General features: G+C 46.0%; 1 protein-coding gene across 28 annotated transcripts in view; it reads right to left on the reverse strand.

Moving 5' to 3' along the window:
• nbr1b (NBR1 autophagy cargo receptor b) overlaps positions 1-23713 on the reverse strand; it is a 394738-nt gene that overhangs the window by 294770 nt on the left and 76255 nt on the right. For all 28 annotated transcript variants that reach the window (XR_013304864.1, XR_013304862.1, XR_013304863.1 and 25 more), the window contains one exon: positions 15748-15907. Coding sequence is in view for 22 of the 28 variants with exons in the window: in XM_077618756.1 (XP_077474882.1) it covers positions 15748-15907 (160 nt within the window). In the remaining 6 variants the exon portion in view is untranslated. The remainder of the gene's footprint in view (positions 1-15747; positions 15908-23713) is intronic.

Below are 23713 nucleotides of genomic sequence, written 5' to 3' on the forward strand. Positions count from 1 at the left end.
TCTCTGTCGATCTCTCTCTGTCGATCTTTATCTCTGTCGATGTTGATCTCTATCTCTGTCGATGTCTATCTCTGTCGATGTCGATCTCTATCTCTGTCGATCTCTATCTCTGTCGATCTCGATCTCTGTCGATGTCTATCTCTGTCGATGTCTATCTCTGTCGATGTCTATCTCTGTCGATCTCTATCTCTGTCGATGTCGATCTCTATCTCTGTCGATGTCGATCTCTATCTCTGTCGATGTCTATCTCTGTCGATGTCTATCTCTGTCGATGTCTATCTCTATCTCTGTCGATGTCTATCTCTATCTCTGTCGATGTCTATCTCTATCTCTGTCGATGTCTATCTCTATCTCTGTCGATGTCGATCTCTGTCGATCTCTATCTCTGTCGATGTCGATCTCTATCTCTGTCGATGTCGATCTCCATCTCTTTCGATGTCGATCTCTATCTTTGTCGATGTCGATCTCTATCTGTCGATGTCGATCTCCATCTCTGTCGATGTCGATCTCTAGCTCTGTCGATCTCTATCTCTGTCGTGTCTATCTCTATCTCTGTCGATGTCTATCTCTGTCGATGTCTATCTCTGTCGATGTCTATCTCTATCTATGTCGATCTCTATCTCTGTCAATGTCTATCTCTATCTCTGTAGATGTCTATCTCTGTCGATGTCTATCTCTGTCGATGTCTATCTCTGTCGATGTCTATCTCTGTCGATGTCTATCTCTGTCGATGTCTATCTCTGTCGATGTCTATCTCTGTCGATGTCTATCTCTGTCGATGTCTATCTCTGTCGATGTCTATCTCTGTCGATGTCTATCTCTGTCGATGTTTATCTCTGTCGATGTCTATCTCTATCTCTGTCGATGTCTAATTCTATCTCTATCTCTGTCGATGTCTATCTCTGTCGATGTCTATCTCTGTCGATGTCGATCTCTATCTCTGTCGATGTCGATCTCTATCTCTGTCGATGTCAATCTCTATCTCTGTCGATGTCGATCTCTGTCGATGTCGATCTCTATCTCTATCTCTGTCGATGTCTATCTCTATCTCTGTCGATGTCGATCTCTGTCGATCTCTATCTCTGTCGATCTCTATCTCTGTCGATGTCGATCTCTATCTCTGTCGATGTCGATCTCTATCTCTGTCGATGTCTATCTCAGTCGATGTCGATCTCTATCTCTGTCGATGTCTATCTCTATCTCTGTCGATGTCTATCTCAGTCGATGTCTATCTCTGTCGATGTCTATCTCTATCTCTGTCGATGTCTATCTCTGTCAATGTCGATCTCTATCTCTGTCGATCTCTATCTCTGTCGATGTCAATCTCTATCTCTGTCGATGATGAGCTCTATCTCTGTCGATGTCGATCTCTATCTCTATCGATTTCTATCTCTGTCGATGTCGATCTCTATCTCTGTCGATGTCGATCTCAATCTCTGTCGATGTCGATCTCTATCTCTGTCGATGTCTATCTCTGTCGATGTCTATCTCTATCTCTGTCGATGTCTATCTCTATCTCTGTCGATGTCTATCACTATCTCTGTCGTTGTCTATCTCTATCTCTGTCGATGTATATCTCTATCTCTGTTGATGTCTATCTCTATCTCTGTCAATGTCTATCTCTATCTCTGTCGATGACTATCTCTATCTCTGTCGATGTCTATCTCTATCTCTGTCGATGTCTATTTCTATCTCTGTCGATGTCTATCTCTATCTCTGTCGATGTCGATCTCTATCTCTATCGAAGTCGATCTCTATCTCTGTCGATGTCGATCTCTATCTCTGTCCTTGTCTATCTCTATCTCTGTCGATGTCTATCTCTGTCGATGTCGATGTCGATCTCTATCTCTGTCAATGTCGATCTCTATCTCTATCTCTATCTCTGTCGATGTCGATCTCTATCTCTGTCGATGTCGATCTCTATCTCTGTCAATGTCGATCTCTATCTCTATCTCTATCTCTGTCGATGTCGATCTCTATCTCTGTCGATGTCGATCTCTGTCGATGTCTATCTCTGTCGATCTCTATCTCTGTCGATGTCTATCTCTATCTCTGTCGATGTCAATCTCTATCTCTATCTCTGTCGATGTCTATCTCTATCTCTGTCGATGTCTATTTCTATCTCTGTCGATGTCTATCTCTATCTCTTTCGATGTCGATCTCTATCTCTGTCGAAGTCGATCTCTATCTCTGTCGATGTCGATCTCTATCTCTGTCGTTGTCTATCTCTATCTCTGTCGATGTCTATCTCTGTCGATGTCTATCTCTATCTCTGTCGATGTCGATCTCTATCTCTGTCGATGTCGATATCTATCTCTGTCGATGTCGATCTCTTTCTCTGTCGATTTCTATCTCTATCTCTGTCGATGTCTATCTCTATCTCTGTCGATGTCTATCTCTATCTCTGTCGATGTCTATCTCTATCTCTGTCGATGTCTATCTCTATCTCTGTCGATGTCTATCTCTATCTTTGTCGATGTCTATCTCTGTCGATGTCGATCTCTGTCGATCTCTATCTCTGTCGATCTCTATCTCTGTCGATGTCAATCTCTATCTCTTTCGATGTCGATCTCTATCTTTGTCGATGTCGATCTCTATCTGTCGATGTCGATCTCCATCTCTGTCGATGTCGATCTCTATCTCTGTCGATCTCTATCTCTGTCGTGTCTATCTCTATCTCTGTCGATGTCTATCTCTATCTCTGTCGATGTCTATCTCTGTCGATGTCTATCTCTGTCGATGTCTATCTCTATCTCAGTCGATCTCTATCTCTGTCGATGTCTATCTCTGTCGATTTCTATCTCTGTCGATGTCTATCTCTGTCGATGTCTATCTCTGTCGATGTCTATCTCTGTCGATGTCTATCTCTGTCGATGTCTATCTCTGTCGATGTCTATCTCTGTCGATGTCTATCTCTATCTCTGTCGATGTCTAATTCTATCTCTATCTCTGTCGATGTCTATCTCTGTCGATGTCTATCTCTGTCGATGTCGATCTCCATCTCTGTCGATGTCGATCTCTATCTCTGTCGATGTCGATCTCTATCTCTGTCGATGTCGATCTCTGTCGATGTCGATCTCTATCTCTATCTCTGTCGATGTCTATCTCTATCTCTGTCGATGTCGATCTCTGTCGATCTCTATCTCTGTCGATCTCTATCTCTGGCGATGTCGATCTCTATCTCTATCTCTGTCGATGTCGATCTCTATCTCTGTCGATGTCTATCTCAGTCGATGTCGATCTCTATCTCTGTCGATGTCTATCTCTGTCGATGTCTATCTCTATCTCTTTCGATGTCTATCTCTATCTCTGTCGATGTCTATCTCTATCTCTGTCGTTGTCTATCTCTATCTCTATCTCTGTCGATGTATATCTCTATCTCTGTCGATGTCTATCTCTATCTCTGTCGATGTCTATCTCTATCTCTGTCGATGACTATCTCTATCTCTGTCGATGTCTATCTCTATCTCTGTAGATGTCTATTTCTATCTCTGTCGATGTCTATCTCTATCTCTGTCGATGTCGATCTCTATCTCTATCGAAGTCGATCTCTATCTCTGTCGATGTCGATCTCTATCTCTGTCCTTGTCTATCTCTATCTCTGTCGATGTCGATGTCGATCTCTATCTCTGTCAATGTCGATCTCTATCTCTATCTCTGTCGATGTCGATCTCTATCTCTGTCGATGTCGATCTCTGTCGATGTCTATCTCTGTCGATCTCTATCTCTGTCGATGTCTATCTCTATCTCTGTCGATGTCAATCTCTATCTCTATCTCTGTCGATGTCTATCTCTATCTCTGTCGATGTCTATTTCTATCTCTGTCGATGTCTATCTCTATCTCTTTCGATGTCGATCTCTATCTCTGTCGAAGTCGATTTCTATCTCTGTCGATGTCGATCTCTATCTCTGTCGTTGTCTATCTCTATCTCTGTCGATGTCTATCTCTATCTCTGTCGATGTCGATCTCTATCTCTGTCGATGTCGATATCTATCTCTGTCGATGTCGATCTCTTTCTCTGTCGATTTCTATCTCTATCTCTGTCGATGTCTATCTCTATATCTGTCGATGTCTATCTCTATCTCTGTCGATGTCTATCTCTATCTCTGTCGATGTCTATCTCTATCTCTGTCGATGTCTATCTCTATCTCTGTCGATGTCTATCTCTGTCGATGTCGATCTCTGTCGATCTCTATCTCTGTCGATCTCTATCTCTGTCGATGTCAATCTCCATCTCTTTCGATGTCGATCTCTATCTTTGTCGATGTCGATCTCTATCTGTCGATGTCGATCTCCATCTCTGTCGATGTCGATCTCTATCTCTGTCGATGTCTATCTCTGTCGTGTCTATCTCTATCTCTGTCGATGTCTATCTCTATCTCTGTCGATGTCTATCTCTGTCGATGTCTATCTCTATCTCTGTCGATCTCTATCTCTGTCTCTGTCAATGTCTATCTCTATCTCTGTCGATGTCTATCTCTGTCGATGTCTATCTCTGTCGATGTCTATCTCTGTCGATGTCTATCTCTGTCGATGTCTATCTCTGTCGATGTCTATCTCTGTCGATGTCTATCTCTGTCGATGTCTATCTCTGTCGATGTCTATCTCTGTCGATGTCTATCTCTGTCGATGTCTATCTCTGTCGATGTCTATCTCTGTCGATGTCTATCTCTGTCGATGTCTATCTCTGTCGATGTCTATCTCTGTCGATGTCTATCTCTGTCGATGTCTATCTCTGTCGATGTCTATCTCTGTCGATGTCTATCTCTGTCGATGTCTATCTCTGTCGATGTCTATCTCTGTCGATGTCTATCTCTGTCGATGTCTATCTCTGTCGATGTCTATCTCTGTCGATGTCTATCTCTGTCGATGTCTATCTCTGTCGATGTCTATCTCTGTCGATGTCTATCTCTATCTCTGTCGATGTCAATCTCTATCTCTATCTCTGTCGATGTCTATCTCTATATCTGTCGATGTCGATCTCTATCTCTGTCGATGTCGATCTCTATCTCTGTCGATGTCAATCTCTATCTCTGTCGATGTCGATCTCTATCTCTGTCGATGTCTATCTCTGTCGATGTCTATCTCTGTCGATGTCTATCTCTATCTCTGTCGATGCCTATCTCTGTTTATGTGTATCTCTATCTCTGTCGATGTCTATCTCTGTCGATGTCTATCTCTATCTCTGTCGATGTCTATCTCTATCTCTGTCGATTTCTATCTCTATCTCTGTCGATGTCTATCTCTATCGATGTGTATCTCTATCTCTGTCGATGTCGATCTCTATCTCTGCCGATGTCGATCTCTATCTCTGCCGATGTCGATCTCTACCTCTGTCGATGTCGATCTCTACCTCTGTCGATGTCGATCTCTACCTGTCGATGTCGATCTCTATCTCTGTCCATGTCGATCTCTATCTCTGTCGAAGTCGATCTCTATCTCTGTCGATCTCTATCTCTGTCGATCTCGATCTCTATCTCTGTCGATCTCGATCTCTATCTCTGTCGATGTCGATCTCTATCTCTGTCGATGTCGATCTCTATCTCTGTCGATGTCGATCTCTATCTCTGTCGATCTCTCTCTGTCGATCTTTATCTCTGTCGATGTTGATCTCTATCTCTGTCGATGTCTATCTCTGTCGATGTCGATCTCTATCTCTGTCGATCTCTATCTCTGTCGATGTCGAGCTCTATCTCTGTCGATGTCGATCTCTATCTCTGTCAATGTCGATCTCTATCTCTGTCAATGTCGATCTCTATCTCTGTCGATGTCTATCTCTGTCGATGTCAATCTCTGTCGATGTCAATCTCTGTCGATGTCAATCTCTGTCGATGTCAATCTCTATCGATGTCGATGTCTATCTCTGTCGATGTCGATCTCTTTCTTTGTCGATGTCGATCTCTATCTCTGTCGATGTCGATCTCTATCTCTGTCGATGTCGATCTCTATCTCTGTCGATGTATATCTCTGTTGTGTCTATCTCTATCTCTGTTGATGTTTATCTCTATCTCTGTCGATATTTATCTCTATCTCTGTCTATCTCTGTCGATGTCTATCTCTGTCGATATTTATCTCTATCTCTGTCTATCTCTGTCGATGTCTATCTCTGTCGATGTCCATCTCTGTCGATGTCAATCTCAATCTCTGTCGATGTCTATCTCTATTTTTGTCGATGTCTATCTCTATCTCTGTCGATCTCTATCTCTGTCGATGTCGATCTCTATCTCTGTCGAAGTCGATCTCTATCTCTGTCGATCTCGATCTCTGTCGATGTCGATCTCTATCTCTGTCGATCTCTATCTCTGTCGATCTCTATCTCTGTCGATGTCGATCTCTGTCGATGTCGATCTCTATCTCTGTCGATGTCTATCTTTATCTCTGTCGATGTCTATCTCTATCTCTGTCGTTGTCGATCTCTATCTCTGTCGATGTCGATCTCCATCTCTGTCGTTGTCGATCTCTATCTCTGTCGATGTCTATCTCCGTCGTGTCAATCTCTATCTCTGTTGATGTTTATCTCTATCTCTGTCGATGTTTATCTCTATCTCTGTCGATGTCTATCTCCGTCGTGTCAATCTCTATCTCTGTTGATGTTTATCTCTATCTCTGTCGATGTTTATCTCTATCTCTGTCGATGTCTATCTCTGTCGATGTCTATCTCTGTCGATGTCTACCTCTGTCGATCTCTACCTCTGTCGATGTCGATCTCTATCTCTGTCGATCTCGATCTCTATCTCTGTTGATGTCGATCTCTATCTCTGTTGATGTCGATCTCTATCTCTGTCGATGTCGATCTCTATCTCTGTTGATGTCGATCTCTATCTCTGTCGATGTCGATCTCTATCTCTGTCGATGTCGATCTCTCTCTGTTGATGTCGATCTCTATCTCTGTCGATGTCGATCTCTATCTCTGTCGATGTCGATGTCGATATCTATCTCTGTCGATGTCGATCTCTATCTCTGTCGATGTCGATCTCTATCTCTGTCGATGTCTATCTCTGTCGATGTCGATTTCTATCTCTGTCGATCTCTATCTCTGTCGATGTCGATCTCGATCTCTGTCGATGTCGATCTCTATCTCTGTCGATGTCGATCTCTATCTCTGTCGATGTCGATCTCTATTTCTGTCGATGTCGATCTATATCTCTGTCGATGTCGATCTCTATTTCTGTCGATGTCGATCTCTATCTCTGTCGATGTCGATCTCTATCTCTGTCGATCTCTATCTCTGTCGATGTCTATCTCTACCTCTGTCGATGTCGATCTCTACCTGTCGATGTCGATCTCTATCTCTGTCCATGTCGATCTCTATCTCTGTCGAAGTCGATCTCTATCTCTGTCGATCTCTATCTCTGTCGATCTCGATCTCTATCTCTGTCGATCTCGATCTCTATCTCTGTCGATGTCGATCTCTATCTCTGTCGATGTCGATCTCTATCTCTGTCGATGTCGATCTCTATCTCTGTCGATCTCTCTCTGTCGATCTTTATCTCTGTCGATGTTGATCTCTATCTCTGTCGATGTCTATCTCTGTCGATGTCGATCTCTATCTCTGTCGATCTCTATCTCTGTCGATGTCGAGCTCTATCTCTGTCGATGTCGATCTCTATCTCTGTCAATGTCGATCTCTATCTCTGTCAATGTCGATCTCTATCTCTGTCGATGTCTATCTCTGTCGATGTCAATCTCTGTCGATGTCAATCTCTGTCGATGTCAATCTCTGTCGATGTCAATCTCTATCGATGTCGATGTCTATCTCTGTCGATGTCGATCTCTTTCTTTGTCGATGTCGATCTCTATCTCTGTCGATGTCGATCTCTATCTCTGTCGATGTCGATCTCTATCTCTGTCGATGTATATCTCTGTCGTGTCTATCTCTATCTCTGTCGATATTTATCTCTATCTCTGTCTATCTCTGTCGATGTCTATCTCTGTCGATGTCCATCTCTGTCGATGTCAATCTCAATCTCTGTCGATGTCTATCTCTATTTTTGGCGATGTCTATCTCTATCTCTGTCGATCTCTATCTCTGTCGAAGTCGATCTCTATCTCTGTCGATCTCGATCTCTGTCGATGTCGATCTCTATCTCTGTCGATCTCTATCTCTGTCGATCTCTATCTCTGTCGATGTCGATCTCTGTCGATGTCGATCTCTATCTCTGTCGATGTCTATCTTTATCTCTGTCGATGTCTATCTCTATCTCTGTCGTTGTCGATCTCTATCTCTGTCGATGTCGATCTCCATCCTGTCGATGTCGATCTCCATCTCTGTCGTTGTCGATCTCTATCTCTGTCGATGTCTATCTCCGTCGTGTCAATCTCTATCTCTGTTGATGTTTATCTCTATCTCTGTCGATGTTTATCTCTATCTCTGTCGATGTCTATCTCCGTCGTGTCAATCTCTATCTCTGTTGATGTTTATCTCTATCTCTGTCGATGTTTATCTCTATCTCTGTCGATGTCTATCTCTGTCGATGTCTATCTCTGTCGATGTCTACCTCTGTCGATCTCTACCTCTGTCGATGTCGATCTCTATCTCTGTCGATCTCGATCTCTATCTCTGTTGATGTCGATCTCTATCTCTGTTGATGTCGATCTCTATCTCTGTCGATGTCGATCTCTATCTCTGTTGATGTCGATCTCTATCTCTGTCGATGTCGATCTCTATCTCTGTCGATGTCGATCTCTCTCTGTCGATGTCGATCTCTATCTCTGTCGATGTCGATCTCTATCTCTGTCGATGTCGATGTCGATATCTATCTCTGTCGATGTCGATCTCTATCTCTGTCGATGTCGATCTCTATCTCTGTCGATGTCTATCTCTGTCGATGTCGATTTCTATCTCTGTCGATCTCTATCTCTGTCGATGTCGATCTCGATCTCTGTCGATGTCGATCTCTATCTCTGTCGATGTCGATCTCTATCTCTGTCGATGTCGATCTCTATTTCTGTCGATGTCGATCTATATCTCTGTCGATGTCGATCTCTATTTCTGTCGATGTCGATCTCTATCTCTGTCGATGTCGATCTCTATCTCTGTCGATCTCTATCTCTGTCGATGTCTATCTCTGTCGATGTCGATGTCAATCTCTGTCGATGTCAAGCTCTATCGATGTCGATGTCTATCTCTGTCGATGTCGATCTCTTTCTATGTCGATGTCTATCTCTATCTCTGTCGATGTCTATCTCTATCTCTGTCGTTGTCGATCTCTATCTCTGTCGATGTCGATCTCTATCTCTGTCGATCTCTATCTCTGTCGATCTCTATCTCTGTCGATCTCTATCTCTGTCGATCTCTATCTCTGTCGATCTCTATCTCTGTCGATGTCGATCTCTATCTCTGTCGATCTCTATCTCTGTCGTGTCTATCTCTTCTCTGTTGATGTTTATCTCTATCTCTGTCGATATTTATCTCTATCTGTCTATCTCTGTCGATGTATATCTCTGTCGATGTCAATCTCAATCTCTGTCGATGTCGATCTCTATCTCTGTCGATGTCTATCTCTATCTCTGTCGATGTCTATCTCTGTCGATGTCTATCTCTATTTTTGTCGATGTCTATCTCCTATCTCTGTCGATGTCTATCTCTATCTCTGTCGATGTCGATCTCTATCTCTGTCGATCTCTATCTCTGTCGATGTCGATCTCTATCTTTGTCGAAGTCGATCTCTATCTCTGTCGATCTCGATCTCTGTCGATGTCGATTTATATCTCTGTCGATCTCTATCTCTGTCGATGTCGATCTCTATCTCTGGCGATGTCGATTTCTATCTCTGTCGATGTCGATCTCTATCTCTGTCGATGTCTATCTCTATCTCTGTTGATGTCTATCTCTATCTCTGTCGATGTCTATCTCTATCTCTGTCGATGTTTATCTTTATCTCTGTCGATGTCTATCTCTATCTCTGTCGATGTCGATCTCTATCTCTGTCGATGTCGATCTCTATCTCTGTCGATCTCTATCTATGTCGATGTCGATCTCCATCCTGTCGATGTCGATCTCCATCTCTGTCGTTGTTGATCTCTATCTCTGTCGATGTCTATCTCTGTCGTGTCAATCTCTATCTCTGTTGATGTTTATCTCTATCTCTGTCGATGTTTATCTCTATCTCTGTCGATGTCTATCTCTGTCGATGTCTATCTCTGTCGATGTCTATCTCTGTCGATGTCTATCTCTATCTCTGTCGATGTCTATCTCTATCTCTGTCGATGTCTATCTCTATCTCTGTCGATGTCTATCTCTGTCCATGTCTATCTCTATCTCTGTCGATGTCTATCTCTAGCTCTGTCGATGTCTATCTCTATCTCTGTCCATGTCTATCTCTGTCCATGTCTATCTCTATCTCTGTCGATGTCTATCTCTATCTCTGTCGATGTCTATCTCTATCTCTGTCGATGTCTATCTCTATCTCTGTCGATGTCTCTCTCTATCTCTGTTGATGTCTATCTCTATCTCTGTCTATCTCTATCTCTGTCGATCTCTATCTCTGTCGATGTCTATCTCTGTCGATGTCTATTTCTATCTCTGTCGATGTCTATCTCTATCACTGTCGATGTCTATGTCTATCTCTATCTCTGTCGATGTCTATGTCTATCTCTGTCGATGTCTATCTCTATCTCTGTCGATCTCTATCTCTGTCGATGTCTATCTCTATCTCTGTCGGTGTCTATCTCTGTCGATGTCGATCTCTATCGATGTCAATCTCTGTCGATGTCGATCTCTGTCGATGTCGGTCTCTGTCGATGTCGGTCTCTGTCGATGTCGGTCTCTGTCGATGTCGGTCTCTGTCGATGTCGGTCTCTGTCGATGCCGGTCTCTGTCGATGCCGGTCTCTGTCGATGCCGGTCTCTGTCGATGCCGGTCTCTGTCGATGCCGGTCTCTGTCGATGCCGGTCTCTGTCGATGCCTGTCTCTGTCGATGCCTGTCTCTATCGATGCCTGTCTCTATCGATGCCTGTCTCTATCGATGCCTGTCTCTATCGATGCCTGTCTCTATCGATGCCTGTCTCTATCGATCGATCTCTATCTATATCGATCTCTATCGATCTATCTCTATCAATCGATCTCTATCTCTATCGATCAATCTCTATCTCTATCGATCTCTATCTGTATCGATCTCTATCTCTATCGATCAATCTCTATCTCTATCGATCAATCTCTATCTCGATCGATCGATCTATCTCTATCGATCTCTATCTCTAGCTTAAATATTCTTCTTCTTTCAATCTCACCCGGTCGGCATCCCACTTCCAGCCTTCAATATGTTGAAACAAAATTATATCAAGATCTAAATGGTAGAACAAAAGGACAAGGTTGGTTGTCATTTCCTAATATGAAATACTACTTCTTTAATGACAGGGATAGTAGCACGATTAACAAAATTATATTAAAACCCATAAAGATTGGCATGCTATCAAAAATGTGCCATCACATTCATTTTTTTCATTCATTTTCTGAACCGCTTGGTCCTCACTACGGTCGCAGGGGGGTGCTCGAGCCTATCCCAGCTGACTTCGGGCCAGCGGCGGGGGACACCCTGAATGAGCCGATCACAGGGCATGAGGAGATGGACACCCATTCACGCTCACACACAGCCGACCTCGAATGTTTTTTTTGTGGAATGTGGGAGGAAACTGGAGTACCCGGAGAAAACCAACGCAGGCCCAGGGAGAACATGCAAATTCCACACAGGTGGACCGACCTGGATTGTAACCCAGGACCCTAGAGCTGTGAGGCCGACGCGCTAACGACTCAATCCGCCGGGCCGTCAATTTCTTTTAAAATATACATTCTATTTAGATATTAATACTTTGCCGTCTTTTTATATGCTTATAACTGTATTATTTGATAAATACAATTGATGATAATTGTACCTGTGTACTTTTATTTTTGTACAGGTGCGAAAACATGTAGTATGGTCGTAACAATAGGGGTGATCCTACTTCGCGGTTTTCGATTATCGCGGCCATATCTGGTCTACATTATCTGCTATATTGGATGGATTACTGTATTGTATTCTTACAACTAGAGTAATCCCTCGAATATCGCGGTTAATGAAGACCAGACATGGCCGCGATAAACGAAAAACCGCAAAGTAGGATCACCCCATTATAACTACCACGATACATGTTTTCGCGCCTATACAGAAATAAGTGTATATTTATTAAACACAAGCAGAAGAGCCCGGTTGTTGGTACGCATGTTGGTTATATGTATCCATCAGATAACGGGGAACAGTTGGTTCGATTGTATGATATTTCACTTAGTTGACAAATCGGTGGTTTGATGAAGGACGTGAACTGTTACTAAGGGCCATATTTGAAGCTCCCATATGCGTACCATTTTAATAGGGTTCTACAGTGAAGATGATTTGTGAATAATGGTTTTTTATTGCCTACATGTAGGCTTGGAATGGAGAAGAACTGTGTTAAAGATGGTTAGAAGTTTGGCGCGAGGAGGTTTTGGGGGTTTTGGAACTTTTTTGTAAACAATGTTTTTGGCCAGAGTTTTCGGAGAGAATATGAAAAGCTTGGATCGAGAGCTGACATGCGTGCTGGCTATGTATAGCTGGCCGTGTGCAAAGCACTTTTCATGCAGTGGTTTTAATATTTTATCGATTTTCTTTGCTGTTGAGAGACCCATGATCTTGAAACTCCGGATTAACACTTATGACGGTAGCTGGCAAACGTGTGTCAAATTTGGTATACGTGTATATCGGACAATTTTTTCGAAACCGGATTTTTTCGATTATCAATTTTCGATATTTATCGGGGGTGTTTTGACACAAAACCTAGCCTATGTCACTCCCAGGCACAAAATATAACTGTTAATTTTCATGAAAATCGCTTCAGATCAAATCAATCAAAAGCTTTTATTGTCATTATACACAGCTGTGTATTACAAAATTGGTGTTGCTTCTCCACAAAGTGCGTTTTCCCAGTAACAACATAAATAAGTAATATAAAAATATAAAAAGTCACGTCCGGGCAAGGTAAATTCTACAATATTGCACAATCTAACTAGCTGTTACAATACGCAGCAGAAGGAGCAACACCTCAATGCCGCTGGAAATCCAGAGCTGGACAAAAGTGACGGGAGAAGAAGCGACGCTTCAGACCAACCATTCCATCATGGGATAAGATGGAAGAGCTGTCGGTGCTTACCAGGCCGGAAACGGAGTCGAGGGGTGCTACTCTGCTACTGTTGATTCTTCATCTCCAGACTAGTGAGGAACTGTGCGGATAAGCTTGGAAGAGTGACTGCATATTCTCTACCTCGGTCATAGTTTGCAGTCTTCCATCTTGTGGAAGACTTCCTGTGTGTGGTTCCAGTTTTATCCAACTCTACAACGTCTATTTCTTGAGTCTGTATCCGTTTTTGCTACCGCAACCAAGATGGCGCCGCTCAAGTGGCAGCCGTGGCGGTAGCTCTGTCCGCTCTTGCTCGTTCTGTGTTTTTGCTACTTTTCTGTCTTAATGATTTGATTCGGTGATTCTCAATGATCCCATATACTTTGCTTTGTACTTTGTGCTTTTGCTTTGTTGTTCTGCGGCCTTTGCGACTGTATTGTCTAACTTGTAACTATGTGTAACTATGCCTTTCCTGTATCTGCATTCTCACCCTCTTGCTACTGTCACAATGAAATTTCCCGAAAACGGGATGAATAAAGTTATCCAATCCAATATTGCACATTTTTTTTACACACCCCGAAGTTATTGCACAGAAGGGATTGTGTGTTGTGCTAATGCAAGTTCAGAGCCCTGATGGCTGTGGGGAAAAAACTGTCCCTAAGTCTATTTGTCCGTGCTTTGTGAGACCTGTAGCGTCTGCCAGAGGGAAGCAGCTGGAACAGGATGTGACCAGGGTGGTATGGGTCCCTAACAATCCGGCTCTGCTGAGGTAGCGAGGCCTGGCAATGTCATCCAGTGAGGGCAGAAGGCAGTCGATGATCTTCTGGGCGGTGTTGATCACTCTCTGCATGGCTTTTCTGTCTGCTGCCGTGCTTCCAGCGTACCACACAGTAATGCAGTATGCCAGGATGCTCTCCACAGTGGCTCTATAGAAGGTTACCAGAAGCTTAGTGTCCAAGTTGTTCCTCCTGAGTACCCTCAGGAAATTGAGTCGTTTCTGGGCCTTCTTCACCACTGCCGTGGTGTTGGTAGACCAGGAGAGCTTGTCCATGACGTGGACCCGCAGAAATTTGAAGGACTGGACCCTGTCTACGCATACTCTATTTATGAGTGGGGCCAGATCTTTGCTGCATTTGCGAAAGTCCAGGATTATTTCTTTAGTTTTCGTGGTGTTTAATTGTTCAGTTCCTCTGCTAGTGAGGCATCTTGTTAACAGACACCTTATTATTGTCATTGTAATTGGTAATGTGTCATATTCCCTGCCACATCTTCTTTGGGTTATTTTCTGTGAAGTGCGCCTCAATTTACCTTGTATATGCTGCCTTGGCCTTTGCAATGGTTCTCTTCAGGTCTGCTCTGGCAGTTGTATTGTAACTTGTCCCCTGACCTGAAAGCGGTGTTACGGCATTCAATGAGTGCCTGTGTCTCACTGGTCATGCAGGGTTTTGGGTTAGGAAAAACACAGTCCCTCACTCTTGCGGTCGATCATTAAAATATCGGCCTTGATAACTGCATAATGTGTATCTCATGGTCTTATTGCACCCAGGGAATTGGTGAAAATTAGCCCACTACGGACACCCTTCCTGGTTGTACTGCTCACATGACTTACATTTTGAATTTGTCTACGTGCAGGCAACACCCTTTCGGAATGTACAATCCAAAATACGATCCTTTTGATTCATACAGTATCTCGGAAATACCACGTGCGTTGGTTTTTCTTAAGATTTTCCCATCTAAGTAACACATTTGTACTCCCTATTAAAACCATGAATACGACGCCATGGGCACGGGCCGCCGAAGCCCCGGCTGACACCGTGGGCATGGGCTGTCGAATCATCGGCTGACTGGCTGGGAAATTAAACATTCACTTTGCACCTCCGCGTCATCCAACCGTCAGATAGCTAAAGATGGAGCTCTATTTTCGGGTAAGTGCAACAGGGTCAGCCCACTGCCCGTACTTAAATGGAATCTCAACTTCCACGTTGCTCTGTCTCGACATTGCTCCGCCTCGACGTACCGCCATCCTTGCCGGCCCAAGTGCTCTGTTTTCGTACAAGGCTGATAGCGTCCACCGTAACATCATCCGGGGCTCGCAGTTCTCAAAAATAAATCCCCCTTCGCTGATCTCTCTACCGTCCAATTCGCTGAGCAAGTTTCATTTTCAAATAACGCCATGGCGTAAGATCGCACGGGGCTCGCATTTCTAACAAGTTTCCACCCTCACACCGGCTCCCGGCCGCTCAGAAAGCTCTATTTTTTGATAAAAATGATGGGTACCGCCCGCTGCCCGCCATTTTTTTCTTTAGTGCTGAGTCCTCTGTCTTCCGCCATTTTCCAATGGCAACCGGAAGACAGGGGAGAGGCTTCCTCTTTCGAGTTTCAGTGTGGATTTTCACATGTTTTTCTTCCAGAACAAAATACACAATGTAGTGAAGCCGCGAAGTGAAGAAGAATCACAGAAATGTACAGGTATGTTATTGTATATACAATTCAACTTTATTTGTATAGCGGCCACGCAACAAAGAACAGTGCTGTTGCTCTTAAGATCCTAAAATTTGCATTGGTGCTGGTGTGTGTGATTTCATTTTTAATTATTATTATTATTATTATTTTACCTTTGTATCCAAGCTCCAACTCATTGTTCCTGTGTTCCTCATCTTCCAGTATTTAATGAACTTGGTTCCAGGACGCAGATGTGTTCCATCTGAAAGGTTCTCATCCAGAAATGTCGCAGTCATGGTTGGAACCACCAGGGGACATGGACGCTTTGGTTGCCTTAAAGAATTAAATGTTTTTAACACTTTATAGAGGTTAAACGTATTTTTAGTTCACATATGAAATTCACAATGTTACAAAACAATACTCAGGTTCCTTGCAAGTTTCAAAAAGTATATTTTTTTTAAAATACCATTATAAAGGTCACATATCGCAGACTTTTGCACAACATGTAAATAATAGAATCTTGTCAAAAAGTACTAATAAATAAGCAATCAAGATTGACACAAATCTAAAAGTATAAAAATTGTCCACAATTAAATCATGTAACATACTAGTCAGCTTTCTTAAAAAACGATGACGCCCCACGAGGTCTTATCTGTTGCATTGGGATTACACAATTCCAAATTGGATACTAGTGTTTCCCGAAAACATGAGATTGTACCGTACAACTTCAATCCGCACCATCACACAGGAACCGTGGCTCAGAAAGAAAGAGATGCACTCCCGGCATGGATGCATCTTGTACTCCATTTACATAAGATCTACTGAATAGTGAATATCTTACATTTACGACCTCTCGACTCTACAAAGAAAGCTGGGGATTGAAAATACATTACAGTAATCCCTTGAATAACACGAATAATGTAGATACAAAAAACAAGTACGCAAGCACAATTATCATAGTGTATTCATCAAATACTACAGTTATAAGCATATGAAAATACTGTATTGTGTCAGGAGCGGCCTGTTTGTCCCTACTGTGTTAAGAATGGACACGCCTTGGTGTGGGCACCTCAGGGACGTTCTGGCAGCGGAGGAGTCCCGTCTAGGAGGTAGTTCTGAGCCTCCATCCACCTTTAAACCCACCCTCCGCTCAACGCGTCGCACTGGATTGTCAGCACAGCTAAGTCATAATTCCAAGGCTCCGACACCCCCAGTTCATCGCCCCAGTTATTTGAATTCAGACTCCAGCGAGTTTTTTTCTCAATGGAGGGAGAATCTCCAGCCTCCCTCTGGATTACACCGACCAGCATCTGCCAGGTGGGTGGGCCATCTACAAGGGACCACCACGTGGCGGCCGGCGGGGAGGCTCCGGTAGGAGTTTCGAACACCGCCCGTCTTGCTTTTTTGGGGAGGCGCAGCAGCGAGGTCTTTCACCTGGTCGGCTGGCCAGCTACGATGGGCCACCACGTGGTGGCCGGTGTGCTGTGCCCCCCTCCCGGAGGCGGCGGCGAGCGCCATGCCGCAGGGAGAAGCGGAGGGAGGGCCTGGACGCTCGAGCCCCTGACCAAGCTCCTCGGCCGACCACGCCGCTCCAAGCTCCTCGGCCGACCACGCCGCTCCAAGCTCCTCGGCTGACCACGCCGCTCCAAGCTCCTCGGCCGACCACGCCGCTCCAAGCTCCTCGGCCGACCACGCCGCTCCAAGCTCCTCGGCCGACCACGCCGCTCCAAGCTCCTCGGCCGACCACGCCGCACCAAGCTCCTCGCCCGACCACGCCGCTCCAAGCTCCTCGGCCGACCACGCCGCTCCAAGCTCCTCGGCCGACCACGCCGCTCCAAGCTCCTCGGCCGACCACGCCGCACCAAGCTCCTCGGCCGACCACGCCGCTCCAAGCTCCTCGGCCGACCACGCCGCTCCAAGCTCCTCGGCCGACTACGCCGCTCCAAGCTCCTCGGCCGACCACGCCGCTCCAAGCTCCTCGCCCGACCACGCCGCTCCAAGCTTCTCGCCCGACCACGCCGCTGCAAGCTTCTTGCCCGACGACGCCGCTCCAAGCTTCTCGCCCGACCACGCCGCTCCAAGCTTCTCGCCCGAACAGGCCGCTGCAAGCTTCTCGCCCGACCACGCCGCTCCAAGCTTCTCGCCCGGCCACACCGCTCCAAGCGTCTCGGCCGACCACGCCGCTCCAAGCGTCTCGGCCGACCACGCCACTCCAAGCTCCTCGGCCGACCACGCCGCTCCAAGCGTCTCGGCCGACCACGCCGCTCCAAGCTCCTCGGCCGACCACGCTGCTCCAAGCTTCTCGCCCAACCACGCCGCTCCAAGCTTCTCGCCCGACCACGGCGCTCCAAGCTCCTTGGCTGACCACGCCGCTCCAAGCTTCTCGCCCGACCACGCCGCTGCAAGCTTCTCGCCCGACGACGCCGCTCCAAGCTTCTCGCCCGACCACGCCGCTCCAAGCTTCTCGCCCGAACAGGCCGCTGCAAGCTTCTCGCCCGACCACGCCGCTCCAAGCTTCTCGCCCGGCCACACCGCTCCAAGCGTCTCGGCCGACCACGCCGCTCCCAGCGTCTCGGCCGACCACGCCGCTCCAAGCTCCTCGGCCGACCACGCCGCTCCAAGCGTCTCGGCCGACCACGCCGCTCCAAGCTCCTCGGCCGACCACGCTGCTCCAAGCTTCTCGCCCAACCACGCCGCTCCAAGCTTCTCGCCCGACCACGGCGCTCCAAGCTCCTTGGCTGACCACGCCGCTCCAAGCTCCTCGGCCGACCACGCCGCTCCAAGCTCCTCGCCCGACCACGCCGCTCCAAGCTTCTCGCCCGACCACGCTGCTCCACGCTTCTCACCCGGGCCGACCACACCGCTCCAAGCTCCTCGGCCAACCACACCGCTCCAAGCTCCTCGGCCGACCACTCCCGCTCCAAGCTCCTCGCCCGACCACGCCGCTCCAAGCTTCTCGCCCGACCACGTCGCTCCAAGCTTCTCGCCCGACCACGCCGCTCCAAGCTCCTTGCCCGACCACGCCGCTCCAAGCTTCTCGCCTGACCACGCTGCTCCAAGCTTCTCGCCCGACCACGCCGCTCCAAGCTTCTCGCTCGACCACGCCGCTCCAAGCTTCTCGTCCGACCACGCCGCTCCAAGCTTCTCGCCCGACCATGCCGCTCCAAGCTTCTCAAATACCCGTGCCCAAACCACGCAAGTTACTCCCTTTGCCACCTGGGCCGCCAGTCGCACCCGTGCCGAAGCCACGAACCAGGCTTACGGTGCCGACTGGCCCGTCCAGTTCCAGTTTGCCAAGTTCCAGTTTGACAAGTTCCTGTTTTCCAAGTTCCTGTTTGCCCAGTTCCTGTTTGCCCAGTTCTTGTTTGCCCAGTTCCTGTTTGCCCAGTTCCTGTTTGCCCAGTTCCTGTTTGCCCAGTTCCTGTTTGCCCAGTTCCTGTTTGCCCAGTTCCTGTTTGCCCAGTTCCTGTTCGCCCAGCCCTTGCCCGCCCAGCCCTTGCCCGCCCAGCTCTTGCCCGCCCAGCTCTTTTCCGCCCAGCTCTTTTCCGCCCAGAAGCGTGGGGGCCGGCGATGGTGAGAGTGACTCTCCGACGCCCCTGGACGAGGGGGTTGGCGACGGCGAGAGTGATCCTCCGGCGCCCCTGCACGAGGGGGCTGGCGACGGCGGCGAGAGCGACTTTCCGGCGCCCCTGGATGAGGGGGCCAGCAACGGTGGCGAGAGCAACTCTCTGGCACTCCCGGACGATGGGGTTGGCGGCGGCGGCGAGAGCGACTCTCCGGCCCTCCCGGCCGAGGGGGCAGGCGGCCCCCTGAGCAGCCAGGGTAAGGTCCCCGACGACCGTTCTAAGATTTTGGTGTCTGTTAAGGGCAGGGGGCTTGGCCAGCACCTTAAGGACCAGCAGGGAGGCCCGCCGGACCAGCTACTCCCACTTCTCTCCAGGGGCCGACGTGGACGCCCGCCGGATATGCCCCTCCTAAGCTTCGTCTCAGGCCGGCGCGGACGCCCGCCGGACCGGCCCCTCTCTCGTCTCTTCGCGGGCTGGCGGGGGCGCCCCCCGGACGATGAGAGCGGAGCTCACCCGCCCTCCCTACCTGCCTGATTTTTGTCTTTCGCTTTTCATGGACATTCGGCATTAGGACGTCTAGGATCCGTCCGTTAGAGGGGACGTACTGTCAGGAGCGGCCTGTTTGTCCCTCCTAACGTGCCGTCAGAGAGCAGCTGCAGTCAATCTGCTGATTGCTTCCTGTTTTGTTATTTAAGGAGCAATGAGTCATATGACCATTGCCGGATCGTTCTTCTGTTTATGCGTGCGTGCAGCATGCTGCCGTTTTGCTTTCCAAGCCATTGTTGATTTATAGATCCCTGTTGATTTATTAAAGGATGTCGTTTGAAGCCAACTGCCTGATTCAACTCCCGTTTTCCCGCGGATGGGTCCTAATATATTCCCGATCGCGCCACGACGACGCAGCGAGATCGTAACAGTATTGTATTAATACCTATGTATAAAATTTACATATAAAAATGTGTAAATACTGGTCAGAGACAAGATGGCGGCAGCAATGCATGAGATGTCAAACTCTCCCTACTTCACTTTTTTGTGTGTCTTTTTGCAAGTTGTTCGTCAATACCTGACTTTAAAATCAAATTTAACATCAAATACAGTCACTTGGATTTATTAAACATCTGTCTACGGCACGTAACTACGGTTTATAACAACTTCTATTGCACGCACAATATACCGAACGAGATAGCCAGATCGCCAGGACCACCGTGGGTTATTGTCAGCTCTGAACAGCAAAGACGTCGGCGTTGGAATAGGAAGCAAAAGTTGTAGGGCCAGGCGGATTAAACTCTGAAAGCTAACTGAAGCTACACCATTATCCGGATAAGATGAACTTAAAACCATTAGCTACACCATCAGCTAAATTTGCCGAACTTACACCGTTAGCTACGTTAGACTTTTCTTCGAGTAGTTTAGATGAACCTACTCGCCCCTAAATGTAAATTCACCGATGGCAGGATTGCAAATACCGGGTTACAGTATATTTAGAAGGGTCAACGTACACAACATTGAATGCATCAGCCTTAAAATATCACTATCCCCACAGATGTCAATTACTTTGATTGGCATATATAGACCTCAATCCCCCTCGAATACATTCTACACAGAGTTTCAGGCCCTAATTAGGGAATGCGACACAAAAAAGGAAGTTATCTTGCTTGGAGATTTAAATATTAACTGGCTCGATAAATAAAATCGGAGACAGTTGAAATCACTGTTAATTTAACTTTACGCCACTAATCAAAAGTCCTACTAGACTAACTGCTTCTTCTGAAACATGCATAGATCGGCTCTTTTCCAATAAGTATGAGAGGATCCAAAAGAAATACCATTACAAATCTATCAGGCCACAACCTCATTCTATTCTCAAGAAAGCTTCCTAAAAATAGATATGCATGCGTCCAAAAAAACATATCAGTGCAGATGAGAGTACCAAAAAAGGAGATCCCAAATCTGACACAGGCGTTAAACAATTTCAATTGGTGGGATAATTATCTCTGCTATAACCATACTAATGACAGCTGCATTGTCCAGGACACAGTGTCTACATTCACAAGAAAAATTAAAACAAAAAGATCAAAATAAGAATCACCTCCCATGGTTAAAATGCAGACATGAAGGCATGCAGGCATGAATGAAAAACGCGAATGTTGGGGTTATTCTGGATAATATTATAGATGTATGCATTTTAATTACTTTTGTATGAGTGTCTTTAATTTGAGACTGGGGCAAACTCGAGGTCACCTTCCAGGACAGCTGGCTCCAGCTTGTTGACGCTCCAAGGACTGTTTACTGGGAGATACACCTCGCAACCCAGACACCCAGATGGAAGTTCGCAATGAAGATCTACGAAGGACTCATAAATTGCTTTGACTGGGACGCCGGCAGTTTACCTTATAAAGAAATTATTATGCTTATACTGCAAATTCTTACGCAGGTATGTTGGTTTCGATCTAATATGAGCAGTTGTTTTTTGACCTTAATGGTGTTATTTGGTTAGCTTATGCAATTGTTTTGAATCAGATTACATTAAATGTTTTGAGTATGGCGCGACTAAATAGAGAGAAGAGTATGCCGCTCGTCAGAATCCTCTTGATCGAAGGCGCGTTGAGTGATTTCTCCTTGCAAGTTGTAACCAGTGTATGTTTAAAGATGTCTTCCATGTTAATTAAATTGTATTAATAATTAATCCATCAGCGACCATGCTATCAAACACATAAGTTTGCAGTGACTGCATTCGTTTTTGCTGGCTAATGTTCCTTTATTGATGTATTTTTTTTAATGGCTTAGTACTGCAATGACCTCCGCCTTCGACCAGGGTTTCTTTATCTCCTTTTTTCATTCATTTTTTTAAAGAGCTATCGTTCCTGGAATACACAAAGTACACAAAGTTAAAAATAATATCACACAGATTCAATGTGCTGCTTACATGGAGTTGTCAATACTTGAATCCTCTAGTGCAAGGGTCGGGAACCTTTTTGAAAAAGAGAGCCATAAACAATTCCTATTTTCAAATGTTATTCCTTGAGAGCCATACTCACAATTTAAAAGTCAAAATACATGAAAATGTGTGAATTTCTTTAGTCATTTTACCACTTTTAAAGTACAAAAAGTCTCCCAATTCTTTTGACAATAATATGCTGTTGCTAGTCATTGAATATCAATGAGTTCAATGAGTATCAATGAGAGAATGGATGGAGAAGACTAATGAAAAAAAAGGCAATTACATGACGTGACGTTCCTATTGGTGCATTCGTCTCTTACCAAAGGTTTCCATATTTTATCTCAGAGCCATATGCACCCATCAAAAGAGCCACATTTGGCTCCCGAGCCATAGGTTCCCTACCCCTGCTCAAGTGATAGAGCAATTTGCTGCCTATTAATTTCTGCAATATTATTCATATTCAGGCGGCCCGGTGGATAGATTGGTTAGCGTGTCGGCCTCACTGCTCTAGAGTCCTGGGTTCCAATCCAGGTCGTTCCACCTGTATGGAGTTTGCTTGTTGTTGCTTGTGGGCCTGCGTGGGTTTTCTCCGGGTACTCCGATTTCCTCCCACATTCCAAAAACATGCATGGAAGGCTGATTGGACTCTCTAAATTGCCCCTGGGTGAGTGTGTGAATGGTTGTTTGTCTCCTTGTTCCTTGTGATTGGCTGGCAACCAATTCAGTGTGTCCCCTGCCTCTGGCCCGAAGTGAGCAGGGAGGGGCTCCAGCACCCCTTCATGACCATTGTGTGGTGCTGGGGCCGGTGCGCGGTCGATTGGTCGACGATCTTTTGGTCGCCGGTCTTTTGGTCGCCCGGAAGGTAAGTGATAATTACCATTTAAATCGTTACTCAAATTCCCTAAATACAAACTGCAAATTACTATTTAGTCATACTTAATGCCCTAGCAATTATTAGGCTAAAGAAAAGCTCCAAATTTCCCGGACTTTTATTGTTTTTTGTTGGAGAACTTGTTAAGACCCTGATGGACGTAGCTTCTTAAAGGGACAACGCATGTACATACAAACTCTTATACACTCACACGTCGGCTCAGTGAAACTGCTCATGGCCATTGTTGGCTTTTATTGATGCGTCAACCGTGTTGTTTTACCTTGTTTTGTCGCCGGTCTTTTGGTCGCTCGTTGTCGCAGTCGGGGCGACCAAAAGACCGCGACCAAAAGACCGGTGACCAATCGACCGCACACGCTGTGGCCTATTCCAGCAGATTTTGGGCATCAGGCCAGGGCACACCCTGAATTGGTGGAGGCAAGCATTCACGCTCATATTCATACCTACCGGCAATTTTGAGTGTTCTATTAACCTACCCTGCACGTCTTTGGAACGTGGGAGGAAACCGGATCACCCAGAGAAAACCCACAAAGGCAGAAAGAAAAAGAAAAGGTTAGCAAGGAGAAGTAAGAAAGTCCAATAGAAAATAGTTGTACAAACAAGGCTGGGAATCCAGATATGATGGATTTGAGTTAATGAAATTGGATGGCAGCGAGTGTTGATCCCAGGAAATATCCAGATGAGGAAACAATGATGAAATGCACTATTTATAAGCAATACCAAGGTCTGGCTGACAAGTCGTC

This window comes from Stigmatopora argus, chromosome 14 (genome assembly GCF_051989625.1).
Source record: "Stigmatopora argus isolate UIUO_Sarg chromosome 14, RoL_Sarg_1.0, whole genome shotgun sequence".
Taxonomy (NCBI): Eukaryota; Metazoa; Chordata; class Actinopteri; order Syngnathiformes; family Syngnathidae; genus Stigmatopora; species Stigmatopora argus.